Source organism: Apiospora marii (assembly GCF_038362585.1).
Source record: "Apiospora marii strain CBS 49790 chromosome Unknown utg000004l_segment0_segment0, whole genome shotgun sequence".
In the NCBI taxonomy this organism is placed as follows: domain Eukaryota; kingdom Fungi; phylum Ascomycota; class Sordariomycetes; order Amphisphaeriales; family Apiosporaceae; genus Apiospora; species Apiospora marii.
The window spans coordinates 1,463,153-1,484,031 of record NW_027117375.1 but is presented as its reverse complement, the minus strand read 5'-3'; the positions used below and the strand labels follow the sequence as shown (position 1 = coordinate 1,484,031).

General features: G+C 54.8%; 7 protein-coding genes across 7 annotated transcripts; 6 read left to right on the top strand and 1 right to left on the bottom strand.

Moving 5' to 3' along the window:
* Nucleotides 1-177: 177 nt before the first annotated feature.
* Nucleotides 178-3,100, top strand: PG985_006415 (PII-type proteinase; the record flags this gene model as incomplete). Its single annotated transcript, XM_066826184.1, has 5 exons — nucleotides 178-636; nucleotides 706-1,358; nucleotides 1,379-2,582; nucleotides 2,687-2,937; nucleotides 3,010-3,100. The coding sequence occupies 5 exons, from the start codon at nucleotides 178-180 to the stop codon at nucleotides 3,098-3,100; spliced, it is 2,658 nt and encodes an 885-aa protein (XP_066685791.1).
* Nucleotides 3,101-4,038: 938 nt separating this feature from the next.
* On the top strand, nucleotides 4,039-5,083 carry PG985_006414 (aflatoxin B1 aldehyde reductase member 3; the record flags this gene model as incomplete). The annotated part of the gene is made up of 2 exons (XM_066826183.1): nucleotides 4,039-4,323; nucleotides 4,394-5,083. 2 exons carry the CDS (start codon nucleotides 4,039-4,041, stop codon nucleotides 5,081-5,083), a joined length of 975 nt encoding a protein of 324 aa, XP_066685790.1.
* A 505-nt stretch (nucleotides 5,084-5,588) lies between these two features.
* On the top strand, nucleotides 5,589-7,269 carry PG985_006413 (MFS sugar transporter; the record flags this gene model as incomplete). Its single annotated transcript, XM_066826182.1, has 4 exons — nucleotides 5,589-5,669; nucleotides 5,727-6,545; nucleotides 6,605-6,992; nucleotides 7,058-7,269. 4 exons carry the CDS (start codon nucleotides 5,589-5,591, stop codon nucleotides 7,267-7,269), a joined length of 1,500 nt encoding a protein of 499 aa, XP_066685789.1.
* A 1,087-nt stretch (nucleotides 7,270-8,356) lies between these two features.
* On the top strand, nucleotides 8,357-8,992 carry PG985_006412 (splicing factor U2AF 35 kDa subunit; the record flags this gene model as incomplete). Its single annotated transcript, XM_066826181.1, has 1 exon — nucleotides 8,357-8,992. One exon carries the CDS (start codon nucleotides 8,357-8,359, stop codon nucleotides 8,990-8,992), a length of 636 nt encoding a protein of 211 aa, XP_066685788.1.
* Nucleotides 8,993-9,836: 844 nt separating this feature from the next.
* PG985_006411 (uncharacterized protein) lies at nucleotides 9,837-11,735 on the bottom strand (the record flags this gene model as incomplete). The annotated part of the gene is made up of 7 exons (XM_066826180.1): nucleotides 9,837-10,194; nucleotides 10,247-10,560; nucleotides 10,616-11,144; nucleotides 11,203-11,313; nucleotides 11,382-11,487; nucleotides 11,541-11,609; nucleotides 11,681-11,735. 7 exons carry the CDS (start codon nucleotides 11,733-11,735, stop codon nucleotides 9,837-9,839), a joined length of 1,542 nt encoding a protein of 513 aa, XP_066685787.1.
* A 2,109-nt stretch (nucleotides 11,736-13,844) lies between these two features.
* Nucleotides 13,845-16,881, top strand: PG985_006410 (uncharacterized protein; the record flags this gene model as incomplete). Its single annotated transcript, XM_066826179.1, has 4 exons — nucleotides 13,845-14,282; nucleotides 14,450-14,533; nucleotides 14,588-16,366; nucleotides 16,441-16,881. 4 exons carry the CDS (start codon nucleotides 13,845-13,847, stop codon nucleotides 16,879-16,881), a joined length of 2,742 nt encoding a protein of 913 aa, XP_066685786.1.
* Nucleotides 16,882-18,029: 1,148 nt separating this feature from the next.
* On the top strand, nucleotides 18,030-19,954 carry PG985_006409 (FYVE zinc finger-domain-containing protein; the record flags this gene model as incomplete). Its single annotated transcript, XM_066826178.1, has 2 exons — nucleotides 18,030-19,244; nucleotides 19,304-19,954. The coding sequence occupies 2 exons, from the start codon at nucleotides 18,030-18,032 to the stop codon at nucleotides 19,952-19,954; spliced, it is 1,866 nt and encodes a 621-aa protein (XP_066685785.1).
* Between the last annotated feature and the right edge of the window lie 925 nt (nucleotides 19,955-20,879).

Sequence of the window (20,879 nt, the reverse complement as noted above, 5' to 3'; positions counted from 1 at the left end):
AAGGACCTTTCCAGGAGCATGTTACCCTTGAGCATATAACTCAACCCAAAACCATCCCAACTACCACGTGCAGTCGGACTCCCTGCCTGGTAGCTTGTTAAAGCCGGCCAGAAAGCCAGATCTGCCACTTTGAATATTTCCTTCCAGTATCCTTCACTTGTCTGGTTCCGGTCCACGATGCGTTCCCTTAGCCTCAACGCCGTCGCCAGCCTGGTGGTGGGCGCCGCCGTCGTTGTAGATACTGCGCTTGCCCAGGCCACCCGGCCCAACGAGTACATTGTTGAGTATGCCGCCGGCTCCAATGCGTTGCAGGCCCGTGACGGTCTCGCCAGCAAGGGCGGGATCCGCGTGCGCAAGGCTTTCAACAGCGCCGTCTTCTCGGGTGCCAGTATCGAGACTGAAGCCTTTGACTTCGACGCCCTCAGCGCCATGCCCGAGATCGCAAACGTCTGGCGCAACAACATCGTCACCCTCCCCCGCATGGCCGAACAGGTTGAGCAGGTGGAGGCCTACAAGGCGCTCGACTACGTCGTCCACAACTCCACCGGCGTCTCCAAGCTGCACAGCGCCGGCGTGCTCGGCGAGGGCGCTCTGGTCGGCATCGTCGACACGGGCGTCTGGTGGGAACACCCCGCAGTAAGTGGCTCCCTCCCCTATCCCTTTTGGTCGAACTCTTGAGTCCACAGTCATGCTGACGCAGCGTAGCTGGGTGGTTGCATTGGCCCAGAGTGCAAGGTCACTGGCGGTTATGACTTGGTGGGTGACATCCACTGGCGACCTGGCCTGGAGAAGCACCCGGATGATGACCCAAAGGATAATGGAGGCCATGGAACCCACGTCGCGGGCATTGTGGCCGGAGAGAATGAGTACTGGAGCGGCGTAGCGCCCAAGTCCAACATCCGCATGTACAAGGTCTTTTCCGATGCCAATGGCCCCGAATCAGACGACGCGACGGTCATTGATGGTTTCCTCATGGCTGCCGCGGACGGCGTCGACATCATCACCTGCAGCATCGGAAACTTCAACGGGTGGTCTCAGAACGCCTGGGCCGTCGTCGCCGACAGGCTGGTCGACGAGGGCATCTTCGTCTCCATCTCGGCCGGCAACGAGGGCACTGCTGGTCCATTCTTTGGCAGCACCGGCTCCTCGGGCAAGAACGTGCTGGCCGTGGCGTCTATTGCGTCTGACAAGCTGCCCGTCAAGACCTGGACCGCCATCTACAGCACCCCCGACGGTCCTAGCACCAACAATACCGAGGCATACCTGCCTGCAGGCGGAATCTTCCCGACTGCGGCGTCCGGATTCGAGATAGTGCCTCTTAACCTGGACACCACTGTCGTTGATGATGCCTGCAAGCCGTATCCCCCCACACCCCCAGACTGGAGAACGTCATCCCCCTCGTGAAGCGCGGCACCTGCAACTTTACCCAAAAGATCAACAACCTGGCTGCTCTTGGGGCCAGGTACGTACTCATCTATAACGACGCCGGGCTCATCATTGAACCTCAGACGATCGCGGGTGTTCGGGCCGCCATGATCCCTGCGGATCTGGGTGCCAAGATCATTGAGATGGTCAAGGCCGGTGGCAACGTGACGGCCGACTTCGCAAACGACTCGGAGATTCCTTCGTTCGTTGACTGGGCAGCCGGTGGAAAGGCGAGCGACTTCACTACCTGGGGTGCCGGGAATGACCTGGCGGTCAAGCCCGACATTGGTGCCCCTGGCGGTAAGATCTACAGCACCTACCTCGACAACAAGTACTCGATTCTCTCAGGTACCTCTATGGCTTGCCCCTACGTCGCCGGTGTGGCCGCTCTCTGGGTCAGCCAATTTGGAGGCCGTGCAGCCCACGGAAAGGAGTGGGCACGCGCTCTCGGCCGCCGCATCATCAGCAGCGGCCAGGCACTGCCCTGGTATGACGGCGCCAACACCGACTACAACTTCACGGCGCCCGTCGAGCAGGTTGGCACCGGTCTCGTCGACGCCTGGAAGGTGCTCCACTACGATACGCAGCTCGACTTCAACACGATGGCCCTCAACGACACGCACTACTTCAACCGCTACCACAAGGTGCAGCTGACCAACAACGGCAAGGAGAACATCGTCTACACCTTCTCGCACGCACCCGCGGCCGGCTTCGAGACGTACGAGTGCGCCGCCGACGACGACTGCCGCATCAAGCCGTGGAAGAACCTCGAGGCCATCAAGCTCGACGCCCTCGTGACGAGCCTGCCCGCGCCATTCACCCTCAAGCCCGGCGAGAGCAAGCAGGTCGAGGTTCGCTTCGACAACCCCGACCAGCTCGGCTGGAACGCGGACGCTCTCCCGGCCTACAGCGGCAACATCCGCATCAAGGGCAGCAACGGCGAGGAGCTCTCGGTTCCCTACTTCGGCCTCGGCGCCAACCTTAAGGAGGTCATTTCCCCCATCTTCCGCAAGGACTACCCCGTCGCCGTCTCGGGCGTTGGAAACGTCTCCATTGCCGACAAGGCCAGCTACTCGTTCAACTACAGCGAGGAGGCCCTCGACTTCCCGCGCATCACAGCACGTCTCAAGTGGGGATCTACCCAAATCCGGTGGGATGTGAGTTTAACCCCTGTCTACCAAAATCTTACTGCATGGTAGTTTGTAAGAAGGATGAGAAAGAAAATGAGAGCTTTGCTGACAATACACACGTGCGCGCGCAGATCTTTGAGGAGAGCTGGACCGAGCGCCAGTGGACGTGGCCCCTCAAGGTCGGCGAGAAGGGCTACGTCGGCACGGTGCACGGCATCGACAAGTCGACGGGCTCGGTCGACTATCCCAACATCACCGTCACCTTCCCCGTCGAGTGGGTCAACCGCAACGCCGACGAGGCGGAGCTAGAACTTAACCACGAGTACTGGTGGCCCGATGGTGAGCTCGGCAACGGCGAGAAGATCAAGCCGGGCAACTACACGTCAGTCCCTCCCTCTCCCCTATTGTTGATGACTGGGTGTTGAGCTGTACTAATTTTGTCTTGTTTCTATAGTATGCGCTTCGCTGCCTTGAACCCGTTCGGTGTTCCTGAGAATGGCAACCAGTGGAGCGTCTTCAAGACGCCCATGATTACTGTGCTATAAGCATGATGCATCAGCTGCTGTACTATTACTATTAGCTTAATTCTCATAATGACCTAAGAGATTCCGTTGCAATACAATCTTTTGTTCCAAGACCAACATGACTGACTTGGTTGTGAAATATCGAACAGCCATGTCAGGACACTACGTAATTATCGCTGGCATGCAGATGGTCGTGCATCTCTGAGTGTGTAACTATGAACTGTATGAGTCGGTCGACGTACTGTGGAACATGGTGGTGGCAGCGAGGCAGAAAAAGAGGAGGCGACGTCGCAGTGCTGCCGATCCTGTGTTGGGGAAGCATAAGCATGACCTGTAAGGCTGAGTGTGGGCGGGCGTATTCGGCGTTTCTAAATACGAGTAGTCTAAAGATCAACATATTGAGCACTTTTGTACTTTAAATAAGTATGATTTATGCAGTTCAGCTTACTGTCAAGCCCGCCGGTAGTGACTCACTGGCCGATGAGTCCACTTTTTTGATGGGCGTCTCCATATGTAACATGAAGTAGCTTGAGTTGGTATAGTGGCTTGATATACTAAGTTTGGTGACACCCGAGGAGTTGGATATAAATACGCAGTGGTACTACCTCCTCTACCCGAGAGCCCAACATGGTTGCAGCACACACGCACACACAAACATTCGGTCGTAAGCCCACGTCCTCGCGTATTAATTACTTGTCATACATTGGGTGTGGGGGTGCATTCACTACCCTCCTTTGAAACACATTCCTCCGCGGCGAGACCAGATCCCAAGTTGGTTAATAATAAAGAGCTCTCGGTCAGTCTATATATCCGTCGAGGTTACTTTGGACCTCCATCCGCTCATCTATCCACACTACAAAAATACGAAAGAAGCCGCCCTTTTGCTGTGACGGGGTGATATTAATACTGACTGCGTGTGTGTACTTAGGTCGAAATCACTGAACATATTCTGGTACAGCATGGCTTCCACGCACGTCAAGCTTGTCTGGGGCGCGACGGGGCTCTGGGCTGCCACGCCCGAGCTCACCGAAACCTGGATCCAGCTCATGCAGGACCTAAACATCACCGACATCGATACGGCCCAGAACTACGGAAAATCCGAGGAACTGCTGGGCCAGATTGGCGCGACGTCGCGCTTCCTCGTCGATACCAAGGTCTCCGAATCCATGGGCTCGACAGTCACAACCGGAGACGTGGTCATCAAGTCGGGCAAGGAAAGCCTCGAAAAGCTCCAGACCAAAAGTGTGAGTTTGCTTCGTTGGCTGATTATATCTGATGATATGGTACTTCATGATGCTAACCCACCATCGGTAGGTGAACGTGTTCTATCTGCATTTCCCAGAGCGTCGTTGTCCGCTTGAGGACACGCTATCGGGCATCGACGCTCTGTACAAGGAGGGCGCCTTCAAGAAGTTCGGCCTGTCCAACTTTCTCCCCCAGGAGGTGGAAGACGTGGTCCGGATATGCAAGGAGAAGGGCTACGTGCTGCCGTCGGTGTTCCAGGGCACCTACTCGGCCGTCGCACGCCGCGCCGAGACGGAGCTCCTGCCGATCCTTCGCAAGCACAACATCGCCTTCTACGCCTACAGCCCCATCGCCGGCGGCTTCCTGACCAAGACGCGCCAGGTGCTGGAGGCGGGGGCGGGCACCGGCCGCTGGGACCCCAACAGCTTCCTGGGCAAGACGTACCTGGCCCTGTACGGCAAGCCCAGCTACCTGGCCGCCCTGGACGCCTGGGTGCAGATCGCCCGGGACGAGGGGGTCTCGCAGGGCGAGCTGGCCTACCGCTGGGTCTGCTGCAACTCGGCCCTCCGCGCCGACCTGGGCGACGGCATTCTCATAGGGGGCGTGAAGCCCCAGTCTTTCCGGGAGGCCGTCGGCTGGATTAAGAAGGGGCCGCTGAGCGGGGATGCGGTGAAGAGGATCGACGAGATTTGGGACACTATCAAGGCGGATGCGCCTCTGGATAACTACAACGACTACCTAGCCAAGTTGACTACCTGAGCCTGAAGGCCAAGATTCGCAACGGTTTCCGCCAGTTGTGGCGATCAGTTGCTGGAGGGGGAAATAGTCTGCTATCGATTCGCGTTGGGGTATCATTGGGGAAGTCTTTCCCCTCTCTTGTCTTACGGAAGCGGCAGATGCAGTGAGACTGCGGTGACACAATAGGGTTACATGATGGACCATCTCTGGTCTCCGTTCACCAATGACGTGCCCCCTCAAGCCCACAATTTGTGAATTCTTGTGTCTCAATGACAGCACAGCTGCCAATTACAGTTTTGGTATTGGCTATGGTGATTAAACCGGCATGCCGTATTTGGTCGTATTCAACTGGACCCAAGATCTACATGTTTATTCTAAAAGCCTCCGGGATTCGAGATGTGGGATGCAGATCGCTGTGCTCGCCTTGACTATATCAAGATGCATGATCATGTGCCTCCGACTGGTATAACCTACACAACTCTTGCCATCACAGATAGTACTCTAGCTTTTTAAAGTATCTTTCACTATGCCTTCTTCTTCCCTTGGCACAGGCCAGACGAGCAGCTACAACCGCAATGTTGTTGCCTTTGCCGCACTCGGGTCCATGGTTAGTTTGTTTCCTTTTGCTCCACCAAGAGATCTAGTACTCATATCGCACTACTAGACTTACGGATATGGAGCCTCGATCATCTCGAGTACGATCGGGCAGCCGGGCTGGTACGCCTTCTTCAGCCTCCCCCCGAGCGGGCAATCGGGCTACGACGAGGTCACGACCCCGGCCATCGCGACCGCCAACGGCCTCTTGAGCGCAGGGGCCGCTGTCGCTTGCCTGGCCGTCATGTGGACGGGCGACCGCTTCGGCCGGGTCCGCAACCTGCAGGCCGGATCCCTGCTCGGCATCCTCGGCGGGGCGCTGCAGGGGGCGGCGAGGAACCTGGCCATGTTCCAGGCCGGGCGGTTCGTCATGGGCCTGTGCATCGGCCTCATGGTGACGGTGACGCCCATGTACCTGAGCGAGATCTCGAGCCCGCGCCGCCGGGGCTGGCTGGTCGGCCACCACGCCATCTTCCTCGTCTTCGGCTACATGCTGGCCTCGTGGATCGGCTACGGCGTCTACTTCGCCCCCAACCAGGCCTTCGGCTGGCGTTTCCCGCTCTGTTTCCAGATCTTGCCCCCGCTGCTGCTGCTGGCCGGCACGCCGTGGCTGCCGCAGTCGCCGCGCTGGCTGGTGTCCAGGAACCGGCACGACGAGGCCTGGGCGGAGCTGCGGCGCCTTCGCAGGTCTCCCGATGACCCGGAGGATGCGGTGGCGAGGGAGGAGCTGCGCGAGATTCAGGACCAGATCGCTCTGGACCGGGAGAAATTGTCGGCTTGGGGTGGCAACCCCTGGCGGGCCGTCTTGTCGAAGCGGAGCTATCAGAAACGCATGGTCATTGGGTTCTTGACGCAGTGGGGTGCCGAGTTCGGTGGTCCTTTGATTATCGTAAGTTGACCCCTGAAAGTAAACATGTAACTTGATAAACTGACGGGATGGCGGGGAAGAACAATTATGCGGTTATCTTGTATGAAGGTTTGGGCCAAAAGGGATCGATGCCACTTCTGCTTTCAGCTCTGTGGATTACAACGGCAGCCCTGATATACAACCCAGGCGGTGCTTGGCTCCACGACAAGGTGAACTCGCGCAGGTGGATGTTCATCACCGGCTTCATCGGCATCATCATCACCACGTCCTGCCTGGCCGCCATGATCGCCCGCTTTGCGGGAACCGACAACAGGGCAGGCAACGCCATGGGCGTCTTCTTCATCTTTCTCTACTTGGCCTTTCAGGGGACCTTCTGTGACACCACGATGTATATCTACATCTCGGAGATATTTCCCACCGAGATACGCTCCATCGGCATGGGGTTTTCGTTATTCGGGCAGTTCGCAGGTATGTTGTCACACTTGTTATACACCGGCCGGAAAATTTGTTTTCATACTGACACATGTTGCAAGCTACCATCATTCTACTGCAGACGGCGCCGATTGGGTTCGCGGCTGTGGGATGGAAGTACTTCCTGGTGGTCATCTGTTGGAGTGTTGTTTTTGTCCCGGTCATCTACTTTTTCTTCCCTGAGACGTCTCAGTTGTCGCTTGAAGAGGTGGAAAAACAGTTTGGGGACGAAGTTGTAACGCATGTCACACAGGAACGGGAAGAGAAACTGTAGAAAGCACGAGAGAGCAAGTTTGGCAACATCAGATAGGAGCAGGGTAGAGAACTTCTACAACATGCTGCATTCTTTGCATAGAAGGAATTCGTTAGAATCCGTAACAACTACTTAATATATGAACAGGTTGTTATAAATTAGTTTGTTTCTGTCAACCTGGACTAAGTTTTTACTTGCGTCTGGACAAACAAATTCGGGGTAGATATTGTGCCTGGTTCACCAAGGTAGAAGCCGCTTCTAATGGCGTTAACCTCACTGCTGAATACATATTTACATCCGAGTAACTTGAGTCTTCCGGTGTGTGATGTTAGAGTTGTCTACTCCAGTTCGGGTGCCAATTTGACACCATGCTAGGCTTCATGTATGGACGCTTCGATATGAATGCTCTGTAAGAACGTTTGGTATGAAAACCAAACACTTCATGTTTCTCATTTCGACTTTACGTATGTACTAGTAAGAGAGTTCAATGATTAGAGTTGATAGTCTGCTACATCTCATGGCTCTTGCCTCTGTTGATACCTGATGAGTCCTGCACTCAGCGTGGGGGAGTTTGTTGCCGAAATTTGGGGAGACTATTTGGGTGAACTCTGAGGATTCCTCGGACGGTTTCATCAACTGAAATTGACTTAGCCAGACCATTACAAAAGGTGCAGCGGATGGAGATATAATTGCTTTGGTGTCGTTGAGTTTGGGTTGAGGAATTACCAATTAGCTAATCCATCCCTCTAGGTGGGTTTTACTTTGTACTACGGACAGAGGTGGCAGGGTGGCGCTGGAATTTTCCAGCCACAGCTAGCGCGTGGGAGGTGGATCCCTAGTTTGTCAGCCTCGAAGTTCAGAATCGCAGCCTTTCCTATTGATTTTACGCGACAGCTCGAGGTCTCAACTTTCGCCTCCAACACCTCGGCATCGCCTTAATTGTCGCTCTCAATCTTGTGATATCTCAGGAATAGTGGTACTAAGTCAACACGCTCTCGAAACCGAATTCATTCCACGCTCGAGAGGATCTGTCCGACCGAAAAAAGAACCACCTCGATCCAACCAACCGCCAAGCGCCACCGCGGCCAACCGACCGACCTATTTCACAATGGCCAACTTTCTCGCCTCCATCTTCGGAACGGAGCAGGACAAGGTCAACTGCTCCTTCTACTACAAGATCGGCGCGTGCCGCCACGGCGACAGGTGCTCCCGGAAGCACGTGAAGCCGTCCTACAGCCAGACCATCCTGCTGCCCTCCATGTACCAGAACCCGGCCCACGACACCAAGTCGCACAACCGGCTGACGGCGGAGCAGTGCGCGAACCACTTCGACGCCTTCTACGAGGACCTGTGGTGCGAGCTGTGCAAGTACGGCGAGCTCGAGGAGCTCGTCGTGTGCGACAACACCAACGACCACCTGATCGGCAACGTCTACGCCCGCTTCAAGTACGAGGACTCGGCCCAGCAGGCCTGCGACGAGCTCAACTCGCGCTGGTACGCCGGCCGCCCCATCTACTGCGAGCTCAGCCCCGTCACCGACTTCCGCGAGGCCTGCTGCCGCCTCAACTCGGGCGAGGGCTGCGTCCGCGGCGGCTTCTGCAACTTCATTCACCGCAAGAACCCCTCCCCCGAGCTCGACTCCGAGCTCACCCTCGCCACCAAGAAGTGGCTCAAGATGCGCGGTCGCGACGACAAGAGCGCCTCGCGAAGCCCCAGCCCCGAGCCCACGAGGAGGCGGTTTTAAAAAGAAGGCGGAATGGGACACAAGGGGCACGAGAGAGATAAGCAGCAGTCGGTGGTGGCAGGCGCCGGCCACGAACGCGTTGCGAGCGGTGCGAAATGCATGCCATTTCTATGCGAAGGAACGAATGCAACGCAAAGCCACCACATCCATACCATGAAAATTGGTCTACTTGAAGACTATGAAGAAAAACACAGAACAAACACGACAATCCAGGCTCCAGAGTAGTTAGCACAAGAAGGAGGCGACACCCCCTATCACACTTCGACTGCTGCAATGGGTTTGGAGGAAGACAGCGAGATGATTTCGTGGAGATGCACAACCCAACCTCTTTGACGACCGAGATAGCTGAACCGTGTGGTAGTCTTGCCTCGGAGGCTGTGTGCCACAACAAATTTTCAGGCGTTTGATGGATGAAATGATTACAGGGCGTTCTTTTTGGTCAGTGTATCTATCAATGTAGCCCCACAGAACTGAAAGGGGAAACCAACTATTTGCAAGAGCGAATCGTTATAATTCACGAGCTTTGTACCGTTACTGAACGGCTACTGCTTGATGCACCCTAAATGTGAAAGCCCAATTGTTGCTGCTGATTAATCCTGTGGTATCCATTCGTAAAGAACAATGCAATGCAAACTCTACATGTAGAACTAGAACCTAAAGCCCAATTCTAACACGCTCATCAAGCATCCCATCTACCGCTTGCCATATACACCTCGGAGTGCAGCTATATCGGTATCGTCGAGGCTTATACCAAATGACGCCAAACTGGTTGATAATTGCAGGGGGACGCGATATTGCAAAGTCTATCGTACTCCTGGCCTGTTCCACTTTACGTGAGCGTTAGCTACGTCTGCCCGTCCCTGGGGAGCTCCTGCTTCAGATCACCGGCAAAGTCGATGAGCGGGCCATCTGCTTTCTGACCAGTTCCCTCGAGCAACTCCTGGATGTCGGTCGAGTTTTTGCTGTCGTGCTTTACTGCGATCGTTTCAGCGACTGGGTCTTTCGTTAGCACCGGACTGGATGGCGATTCATGGCTCTGGCCGACGTTAATCAAATCGTTGTTCTGTGTAGATACCGTTCGGGACAATTGGTCGCTTGATGCGCGAGGTGGGATCATGTTGAGCTGGGAAGGCTTCTGCCCTGCCACCACCGGGTAGATTGCCATGACTTGCTCGGCTTGCTTGGCAGGGGTTGCACCGTCGCTGGAAAAATCGTTAGCAGTTTCTCTCTTTGCGCCAGGGAAAGTAGACTTACATCTTTGCGTTGATGATCCACTCTAGTTCTTCCTCGCCCTCCTCTTCACCACCGGGGCCGCCCTTTACCCTGCGGAAAAGCCTCGGGTGCCACTCAACGTTCTCTGCAGCGCGTTTGGCCGCCTCCTCGCGCTGCATATCCTCGATGCGGGTTTTCTCGTCGGTAGCAAGCTCGTGGTTCTTGTCCAGAACTGCCTGTGCCGTGTTGTACCACAGTTTCTGTGATTCGCGCTCATCTTGTTCCTCCAGTGGCCTTACTTGTAACTTCGCTGGTCTCGCTTTGGCGCCATTGAAGAACATCTCCTTGAGGCCAGTCTGTGGATATCAGTCAGTATTTGGTGCTACGCCACGACCTGGTAGTGGCACTTACTCTGACGTCCCGGATGAACATCTCGTCGCTCCAGAGGCCGGAAAGCTCGAACAGGATCTCACCAGTCTGCTCGTTCTTTATCGTGCCACCAATAGCGTTGTAAGTTCCCCCTACCCAGCCTTTCGTTTTGAAGTCGATGTCGGCTACAAGACCCAGTTCGGGACAGCGTACGAAGCTGTGGTCGCCTAGCTCATACTTCATCTTGCCAAATAATATGCCACGCGCATACATGTTGGGCTGTGTGAGGATGTATCGTTCGCCTTTCTTGGGGTCTTTTCCGCGGTTGAGCAAGGATAGTACCGCAGTACCTTCCATCATGCTGGCGGCGGAGTTGCCCAAGAACTTGCTCCTTGGTTTCAGTGTACCATCGACTCGGATATGGTGGTCAGGAACCAGGTAGAAGTAGCTTGACTTGGGCGGATGGTGCGAGGTTTGTTCCGAGATGTAGTACGCGCGCGTATCATCGGGTAGATCCCAGTAGCAGGTGAAGATCTCGCCAAGGATGGGGTTGAGTGGCTTCTTAACGCCCCTGTTCACATCATTGGTGAGTTAGGAAGTCTAAGTGGCCAAGGAAAGGGTTGACGAACGGAGGTCGTATATGCCAGCCACTGAGGTAGAACTTAACCACAGACACGAAGCGATCGACAGGGTTCTCGAGGTCGGGAATGCCGAGAAGCATTTCGGGGTGGCACATGAAGCTTTAGAGCCAGGTATAAGTCAGTAAGGCTCCCATGAAGGCTGCGAAGAAGCATAGGGGGTTGCGCACTTGGTTATTCTCTCCAGCATACTGCGTGGCTCGAGGATGAAGGTAGGGAGAACCACTCGACTAAGATCGGCGCCCGGCCGCAGCTGGGATATGATGTGCATGAGTACTACGCTGCTGGCTTAGTTGCGGTACACCCCTGGACATCGCCATGAGACTCACCGTTGCCCTGATCGGGCTCGACCACGAGGGTATCATCGTCTGCGTCGCCGTCCAGCGAGGAGCGACTGCCTAGGTGCAAGAGAAACATGGTCAGTCATGGCGGTAGCCAGGGGACGGTTACAAGGGCAAAGAAGTCGTACTGGCATTAGAGGCTGTCCGGTGTCTCCCGGAGAAGCTCAGTGTTTTCGCATGCATCTTGGCTGTAGTGGTGGTGCGCTGGCGGCCTCCAACGACTACTAATAAGCTTCAGGTTGAGTGCGTGCTGAGCTTACCAGGCCGGGAACAGTGGCGGAGGTCTTCGCGTATCCGAAGACTTTCCCAGAGTTGCCGGTCGGGACGTGAAGCGATGTGCAAGTGTTTTTTTCTTTACTTGAACCGTGCTGCTGTAGATGTTTCTGGTTGCGGGATGTATGGATGGGGAACGGCACTCTTTTACTTTACGGCAGAAGTGCTGCTGACTGGGCCTCATTCAGGTTGGTTTCCTACTTTGCAGGCAGGATATAGGCAGACACCAAATGGCAAGTACTTCATAGGGGGAAAAGGCAAAGGTGCGGAAAAGAGGGACAAACACACCCCTCATCGCCAATGATGACAGGGGAGTGCGTAATAGCTGATTGGGCGGCTGGCTTGCTTTTATCGATAACCTAGGTATGGGGTTGGGCACCCGACGTTGGGAAGCTGACGGCATGAAGCAATTAGTGCCCTTGCCTATGACCTCACTCAGTTTTTGCTTTTTGCTTTTCCCCAGCAGCGTGACGAATGCAGAACTTCCTGGTCCTCGGGCTTACCCCATGCAACAGCAACAGCAACAGCAACAACCCTAAATAAAATCCGGACGTCCCGGCAATTGCAGTTGCCTTTGTCACGCGCGTGCTTATTTAGAGCCCCCCTGAATATTTCATACAGTACAACAGGCAGGCCGGTAACCGAAAGGAAGTGGTGCAGAGTGGATATATCTCCGCACAGATTTATGTACAAAAAATGTAGGTACATCAGACCAACATGCGCTAGGCCGGCACGAGCTGGCAAGCTGGGCGGCGGCACTGGGCGGGTAGGGATATCGCTGAACCCAACCGCATGCTCGGGGCCACGAGCGACGACGCATTGAAGCTGTCAGGCAGTCAGACTGACAGGAGATGGCTCTTGGGCACGAGTCACGCAGGTCGATCGATCAAGCTTGTTTGAGACTTTTTGGGTTGACGGATATGGTCATCGGTCATCCGGACTAACCAAACAGCCAGGCTTCTCCCGACAGCTGGCAATAGATACAATGATGGTGTAGGAGTAATCGGGCAATTATTACACTCGCGTAATTGAATACTTAGATACCTTGGTTGTGTATTACTACTGATTATTCCAGTTGAGTGCTTTAAGTATAGGCGATAAACCTGGTTATCCGGTATCTAGGTTATTTGACGTGACTACTGGTCCGTCTTCCTTCCTATGGCCCGGAGCTGCCCAGAAACACCGGTGAGGAAAGTCGCAGGTAAATATTCAATAGTAGATCAGGTAACCCCATTTTCTTGCCTGCACCTCCATGCGCGTTTATTTATACTGTACTGGCTATCCAGGTGGGAAGATCTACAGTCTACTGCTGCAACCCAGGAAACACGTTTTTCTCTCTCTCTTGGTGTGCTGCTGCGGATCCATGGAGCCACCCGATCTAGCCTGTGAAAGGGTGATTTTGGTTTTGATCCATCCTCGAGGCCTGAACGGGTCCCAGGGTCCCGGCTTGGTCAATAAGGTTTGCTGTATCGGGGTCCTCCAGCCCACATTTCGGGATCGATTCGAATGTTCGTCTCCGTTTCCATCGGGGTTTGAGAGAAGAGAGTGTGTGGTTGGGCATACCATCCATAACATATAACTTCTAGATTGCATCTTTTGACAGCTGACCATGTCCAACTTTTTACACCATCCAGCTGCGCTGGCGATGGCTTCTTTGCTAGCTGTCGGATTAGCGAGCCTTTGCCACGAGAAACGAATCAGATTTGACACAGCGGCGCCATAGTCCAGGCCATGTTCCACTTGACACTAGTGGCACTGACGTAGTCGTATTTGCGGCGGCCGGCCCGTTGCTGGTGCGCGCGTCAACAAGGAAATATCGTTGTTTCAATCCCCCTTCGCACTTACTGCCTGATCTGAACCCAATCCGTGCTCGTTCCTCCAGTCCCGTTGCACCCCGTACCCTCTCTCGGTTCCTGCTGCTGCTGCTGCTCGCGGGAAACATAACCCACCAACTGGCGCTGGAGCGACCTGGAGGCTCAATGGTTTCGCGATAACCGAGATACGCGGAAAAGCAAGGCCATGTTGGAGACTTCACTCCCACCTCCACCTTGGCAAGATAGCACCGCCGATCCCTCGAGGCAATTGCCGAAACTCCAACAGTTCCTGGACGCGGATCCGAGGCCGACCTTCATCGTACCCGTCGATCCAACGGCCCCGATCGCATTTGACATCCCCTTTGGCAACCATGCATTCCGCCGCGATGGGCTTGAGGAGCAGGTCCTGCGCGCCACCAGGACCGGCAAGCAGTTCCGGGCCTGGTCGCAGGCCGTCTTGCATTGGCGGCCCGAATACCGATTTTCTGGCCGCACTTGGACTGCCTTCAGCATCGCTACCAAGTGGAAGTGCATTCAGGCCACCGACGTGCCTGTCCAGCACAAAAGCCCAGAACCTGAACGCTCCAAGTCAACCGACGAGGCCGCCCGCAAGCTGGAGGACGCTAAATTTGCTGATGCAAGGGTAAGCGACTTTCGGTGTTTATTCCTTCCTGTTCTAGTGTTTATTCCACGTTTGTCCAGTGTCTCACGAGGGATGGAATAACCGCTTATTCCAAAAATTCCACTATTCCCTCTTGAGACATTCTATTCAACCCAAGAAGAGTAAATGCTGACATCGAGAGTCGATAGGTCACCGGCCTCTATAAGATGTTCGACATGAGTGACGTTGGAAACTTCGAGTATAATCTTCATGGGCGTCTCTTGCGAGCTAATGTACACGAGCTTTTCCGCATTCTGCGCCAAGAACCGTAACTGATTGCGACGCAGGACTCGTGGTATAGGCTGAGTCTTCATCCGAGGAGTCGAGCCCTTCACCAAGACTTTTCCTTTATGGACCTGGTCTACCCACCCGACGCCGAGCTGGTCTTGTCGCAATGGAACAAGCTGGCCCAAGGCATACCTGTCACGTTCGAGATGCGTTGGAAGAATGCGCTGTATGGCATTCCTCATGAGGAGGAGGTGGAAGACTACCAGTGGATCCTGTCTGCGTGCGTGCCGATCCAGGACAGCCAGGGTAACGTGATGAGCATAGCTGGCAACACCATCGACATCGGGGCTCAGAAACGAATCCAGAAACAAGCCCTCCAGCGGGCCGAAGCACTGGAACGGGCGCGCGCGAGCGAGCGCAAGTTCACTCGTTTCGCCCTGTTGGCGCCGGTCGCCATCATAGTCCTGGATACGAAACGTCGCATTACTTACTGCAATACGCGCTTTTTCGAAATGGCGGATCATCCGCCCACAGATGAGTTCAAGAAGATGGACTGGCACAATTTCGTCTATGTGAAGGACTATCCCATTGTAGACAAACAATGGGCTGCGCTAGTCTCCGCTCAAGAATTGTCACAAGCTGTATTCAGGCTACAGCGCACCTGGGCTGACAGTGATGGCATATCTCGCCAGGTCTGGGTGGAATCTTCTGTTATACCAGAGTTCCGTGACGACGGCACTGTCGCATCATATCTGTGCGTCATGACAGACATTTCGCGCTTCAAGTGGGCCGAACAGGTCCAGAAGACGCGGGTCGAGGAAGCTCTCGCAGCAAAACGGAAGCATGAAAACTTCATTGACATGACCTCTCATGAGATGAGAAATCCTCTGTCGGCCATAATACAGTCGGCAGACTCTACTATTGATTCCCTCAAGATGGTCTTGTCGTTGGTTTCCCAGTCGCATTCGGAAGACCCTAGCACCGTCCAACAGACAGATACCGAGATCAAGCAATGCCTTGACTCACTTCACACTATCGTTTCGTGCTCTCTTCACCAGAAAAGGGTCGTGGATGATATTCTTACCCTTTCCAAGATGGACTCCAACCTGATGACGATTGCGCCTGTGAGAGTGGAGCCGTGTCAGGTCATAGCCGAAGCCGTCCATATGTTCGAACTTGAATGTAAGAAGGACGGCATCAGTCTGACATTCAGCGAGGATCCCTCAGTCAGGCACCTGAGAGCTGAATATGTCATGATGGACCCAAGCCGCACGCTACAGATCTTGATCAACCTCCTAACCAATGCCATCAAATTCACCCGGGACCGGCCCGTCCGGCGGATTGCCGTTCGCCTAGGTGCAAGTACAGAGCCGCCATCATCTGATAGCTCCAGCGACATCTCTTACGCCAGTGTCACCACCGACTCCACGGGCCTGCTTGAGAATTCAGAATGGGGGCTTGGGCATCCGATCTATATGTGGATATCCTGCCAGGATACGGGCTGTGGCATGTCCTTAGAAGAGCAGGGTAACCTCTTCACAAGGTTTACCCAAGCAACACCGCGCACGCATATTCGCTATGGTGGTAGCGGACTGGGCCTCTTCATCTCGAAGAAGCTCACAGAGCTTCAAGGAGGCTCGATCGGAGTACGGTCGCAGTCCGATGTGGGTTCGACATTTGCGTTTTACGTGGCGACGCGTATTGCGCCTCCTCCGACACCCATCAGGCTGGGCACTATCAAAGACTCGCCACTGAGCTGGCCTGTTCCTGTGGAACACGACGCCCGAAGAAAGATAGATCAGTATTCGGTGCTCATCGTAGAGGACAATTTGGTGAACGTAAGTGCGGCCCGCCCTCCACGCTCAAGCCAGGTGCTATCTTTTCCAATGGACCATGACTCATTTCCCGACAGCAAAAAGTTCTTTCACAGCAGCTACGTAAAGCCGGCTGTGAAGTGCATGTCAGCAACCACGGTGCTGAAGCCCTCGAGTTCCTTCGGAAGACATCGTACTGGGCGGCCTCAAAAGCGGGCGATGCCAAGCCGGCTTCGCCCACGCAGCTGCTAGACCTGTCCGCAATACTCATGGATATAGAGATGCCAGTGATGGATGGGCTGACATGCACACGCAAGATCCGAAAATACCAGGAAAGTGGTGATATCGTCGGGCACATACCCATCATGGCCGTGAGTGCTAACGCGAGAAGCGAACAAGTGAGCCAGGCGAGAGATGCCGGCATGGACGATGCCATTTCGAAACCGTTTCGGATCCCCGAGTTGATGATGAAGCTGGAGGCGTTGGTGAGCGGAGGAGGCGCTATACTTCCTTCGAATCAAATCACCGGTCATACATAGCGAAGGAAGTCTGGAGACTTATTTCAAGTGCTGGATTGCATGTGCCAATGATAGATTCGGACTAGAACTTGTGTTTCTAGATACATGCATCTATTTATATACCTGCTTAGTTTTTTGTCTTTAGAGAGCTGCCCTCTATTAGGAGTTGGCAAACGACGATAAATAATGACCACGTCTGGTGTTTAGTAATTGACTTTGACGATTGAGGATATCTTGTAGATGCAATGTGGAATAATATTGAAGGGGGTCCTTCGAGATGGAAGTGGGGCGCCAGGGTGATGTCCTAATCGAACGCCAAACCTCTATCCAGGGAAGTGCCTTATGAGTTGCCTAAAGTACCTGTGTAGTCTTCTTCCATTCCCAGGTTCTAGTGCCTACTTAGTGGCGATGCGATAAGCAGCTCTACAACTAGCTTTGGGTGGGTACCAAACAGCTGATTGTCACTGGTTGTCCCTGATTCACCGACCGACGAGAGCCGATACCCTAGCAACTTTCAACGCCAGCTAACCGTAGATTTGATACGAGCTGTTGATAAGTTACCGCAATCCCCAAGGAGCCAGTCTCAGTTGAAGAAGCCAACGGAGACAGCCCTTCGCGACAACGACGCCTTCAGTCGAGCCAATTTCCAAACTTTTGCTGATTACTGCATTGGGTGTGGTCTCGTGCCGCTCTACTCCCTGTGCAGGCTCGCAGTCTCTCGTATCCTTTTTCCTCTCTACATATGTAGTATCTCGTGCCGGTCCGACTTGCTTCCATTCATTCACTCATTTCTAGCATCTCCGTATATATGGACGGGCGCTCAGCGATCATCCATGGTTATATCGATTAAATGTGGATGAATCCTCGTCCCAACTCCACCTCCACAACCATCGTCTGACACCCCGCCCCTTGTCTTCGACGCCACCAGTTGCGACAGTTCGAGCTTAATCGCATCTTCGAATAGCCTTTTTTGCTCGCCCACCACGACAGCCTCGTTATTCCACCACACCCTTCAGACACTGAGCTGGGCCACCACAACAGCCGGCGACATCTCTGGTTCATGGCTAGCCTGTCTGTGGGCAGATTGGCATAGCTTTGCGTAGCAGCTTCCGACACGCGATCGCGACCACACACACATTCCCGCCCGACCGAGCAGCCGCAAGACAACCATGGCAAGTCGCCAATACTCCGCCGACCCCGACCAACACCCTGGTCTCAACGACGACGATTCTGGAAGCTCGTATGCTGGTAGCGGCGATGGCTCGCCCCTAGAAGCATTTCCTGGTGCAGGCGCCCCCTTCGACGGACCAATGCCCGATCCTGAAGCAATCCTGGGCCTGGACAATCCACACTCTGCAGAGGACCCAGACCACAATGCAGCACCTGAACCCGCCGAGCAGCAGGCGCAGCTCAGTGCGGCTGCGGAGATGGCCGAGCCACCTACTATTGCAGAATCCCCGGAAGTCATTTCCGAATCGCCGAGCGACCACGAAGAAGTCGTCCAGGTTCCCACCACAACAACAGGGGAAACCAGCGCCGTGGCCCCTACAAATGAAAGCTCTGAAGAAGGAGCTGAGCCGGCGGGACAGCCTTCAACGTCGGCCGCTGGGTCGACAGGGGCATCTGGGTTGACCCTGCTGGAGGCTTTACATGACCTAACCGTTTCCCCGAGAACTACAGCCGGTTCCCAAAACGAGTTGCCGCCTCTTCCAAGCTATGCTACCGAAGCAATGTCTCCAGAACCTCGCTCTGATATGCGACCTACCTCCTCACAGGCTGGTCGGCGTGGCGATGGTCCGACCGTTCAAGCGACTGGCCTGGCCCCAGCCCAGTCCGCCCAACAGGCTCGAGCGAGCGAGTCGCAGGGAGTGCGTCGGCGACCTTCCGAGTTCACGCTGCCCAGGTGGCAGCCGGACGCCGAGGTCACCTTGTGCCCCATATGCCGCACGCAGTTCAGCATTTTTGTTAGGAAGCATCATTGCCGAAAGTGCGGCAGAGTCGTCTGTGCCAACTGCTCACCCCACCGTATCACTATACCGTATCAATACATTGTGCGGCCTCCTGGCGACCAGGCTATGCTGCGTGCGTCGGGGATATGGGGCGAGGAGGGCACAATCGTGGACTTCAGTAATATTGGCGGCGGCGAGCGCGTGAGGCTTTGCAACCCCTGCGTCCCTGACCCGAACACGACGCCACCGCAATCCCAGGGTCAACCATCGACCCACGGTCCCCCTTTCTCGCCAAGATCCTCCCACCAGCGATCCCAGAGCACCGCGAGCGTCACTAGCTACGGAAACCCCGAGGCTGCCGGTAGCGGGTTTCCCTCCTTTTTCATGGCAAATCCTCCGACTAGCGCTTTTCCTAGGAACAGAAGCGTCACGGTTGTAAGTGGAATGACTAACCGATACGCCCTTTTGGCTGCTAACTGCTAATACAACCTCAGAATTCGAATTTCTCTCGTTCCGGCCATGCTGAGCGCGATGCTCGCACCATCGCCACAGGGAGTGCAGTCGGTCGTTCAGGCTATTATTATCATCCACCACCAGCAGGTGAGGGCTTTGCCTCTTCTTCCCGCCAAGGATCTATCCAGCCGCGGGGCCATGCTTCTTATTATAGATCCCAGTATGGCTCTTACCCAGCGTCATCCTCGTCAGCTGCTGCTATGAATGAGCGCCCCCTGCCGCCCCCTCCCCAAATTCCAGAAGAGGACGAGTGCCCCGTATGCCACCGAGAGCTGCCCTCTCGCGATTTAGCCAATTTCGAGGTTCTTCGTGAAGCCCACATCAACTCGTGTATTACTTCGCATAGTTCATATTCGCCTGCACCGGCGAATCCCAACCAGCAAGGTGGTCATGGTCATGGCACACCACCACCTCGAGCAGCTCGAAGGACTGGCATGTTCCCGTACGTGGCTACTGAAAAAGACTGTGTCGACTCTGCCGAGTGTACCATCTGTCTGGAGGAGTTCAAAGAGGGCGTGCCTATGGCGCGACTTGAATGCCTCTGCCGCTTTCACCGATCCTGCATCACAGCCTGGTTTGTCAATCACCCAGGCCGCTGTCCCGTGCATCAGCATGACAGCTTCGGATATTGATATGCAACATGTATGGTGGCGTTCTTTCACTTCCCCGAGCTCTGTCGGTCCGGTCCGGCATGAGGTTTGCGGGCGGCGGAAGACGAGACGGGGAAGAGCAGGCCTTGGCATAGACCAGGAGTACTGCCGTTGCATAATTCTGGTACAGTTTGGTATCATGAGACCGAGATGAGCCGTCGTCCTTTCTGTCCTTGTCAGCGTTTCTTGGGTTTTTCTTTTCACATCCACGGATCTTGCACATGTCCGGCGTTTAATGGTGGCACACTCATTCTAGAACGTCAATACCAGGCAGGGTTCACACCATATTGTGGTGGTTCAGCCTCTGCAAGTACAGGGGAATCAAACACCCCTACTTGATTGCCTTTATACGCTATATAGGGCGAGGGCCTTTATAGCAGGCTCATGATTTGCTCCCTTCATATAGTGGCTCTCCGCTGTTCGGCACCAATGCAAGAAGAGGCAGGTCCAACTGATGTAACCGAGCGTCCTGCAGCTATGCCACACGTACGATGTACCAATCATGATTGGACTTGGCGCGCGCATTGCAAGTCGGATTTCGCAACTATTGATTTGGCTTGGCAAGGATCTCACGCAACACAAACATGACCAAACCTTTACCCGGCGGGGTGATATCGCATCGTCAGCACGGGTCTAGACCGGCGTCGGCGTCTGCAAGGCGGCACACATCTAGCAAGGGTCCTGGGGTCCTCGTCACTTCGCCATCTGCAGCCAGTGGGGACGGCTCGTGTCTGTATCGATACAATATGCGCTCTACTGCAATGGGCTGATGCGGCTTATGTCATGGTGTATTGGTTGGAAGAAGCAATCATGAAACTCTAAAGTGCGACCTCAATCTGCAAGTCTATGGCCGTCGGCAATATCGACGCCCCCATCGTGGGGAGCCAACCTTCATCGTCATCAGTAT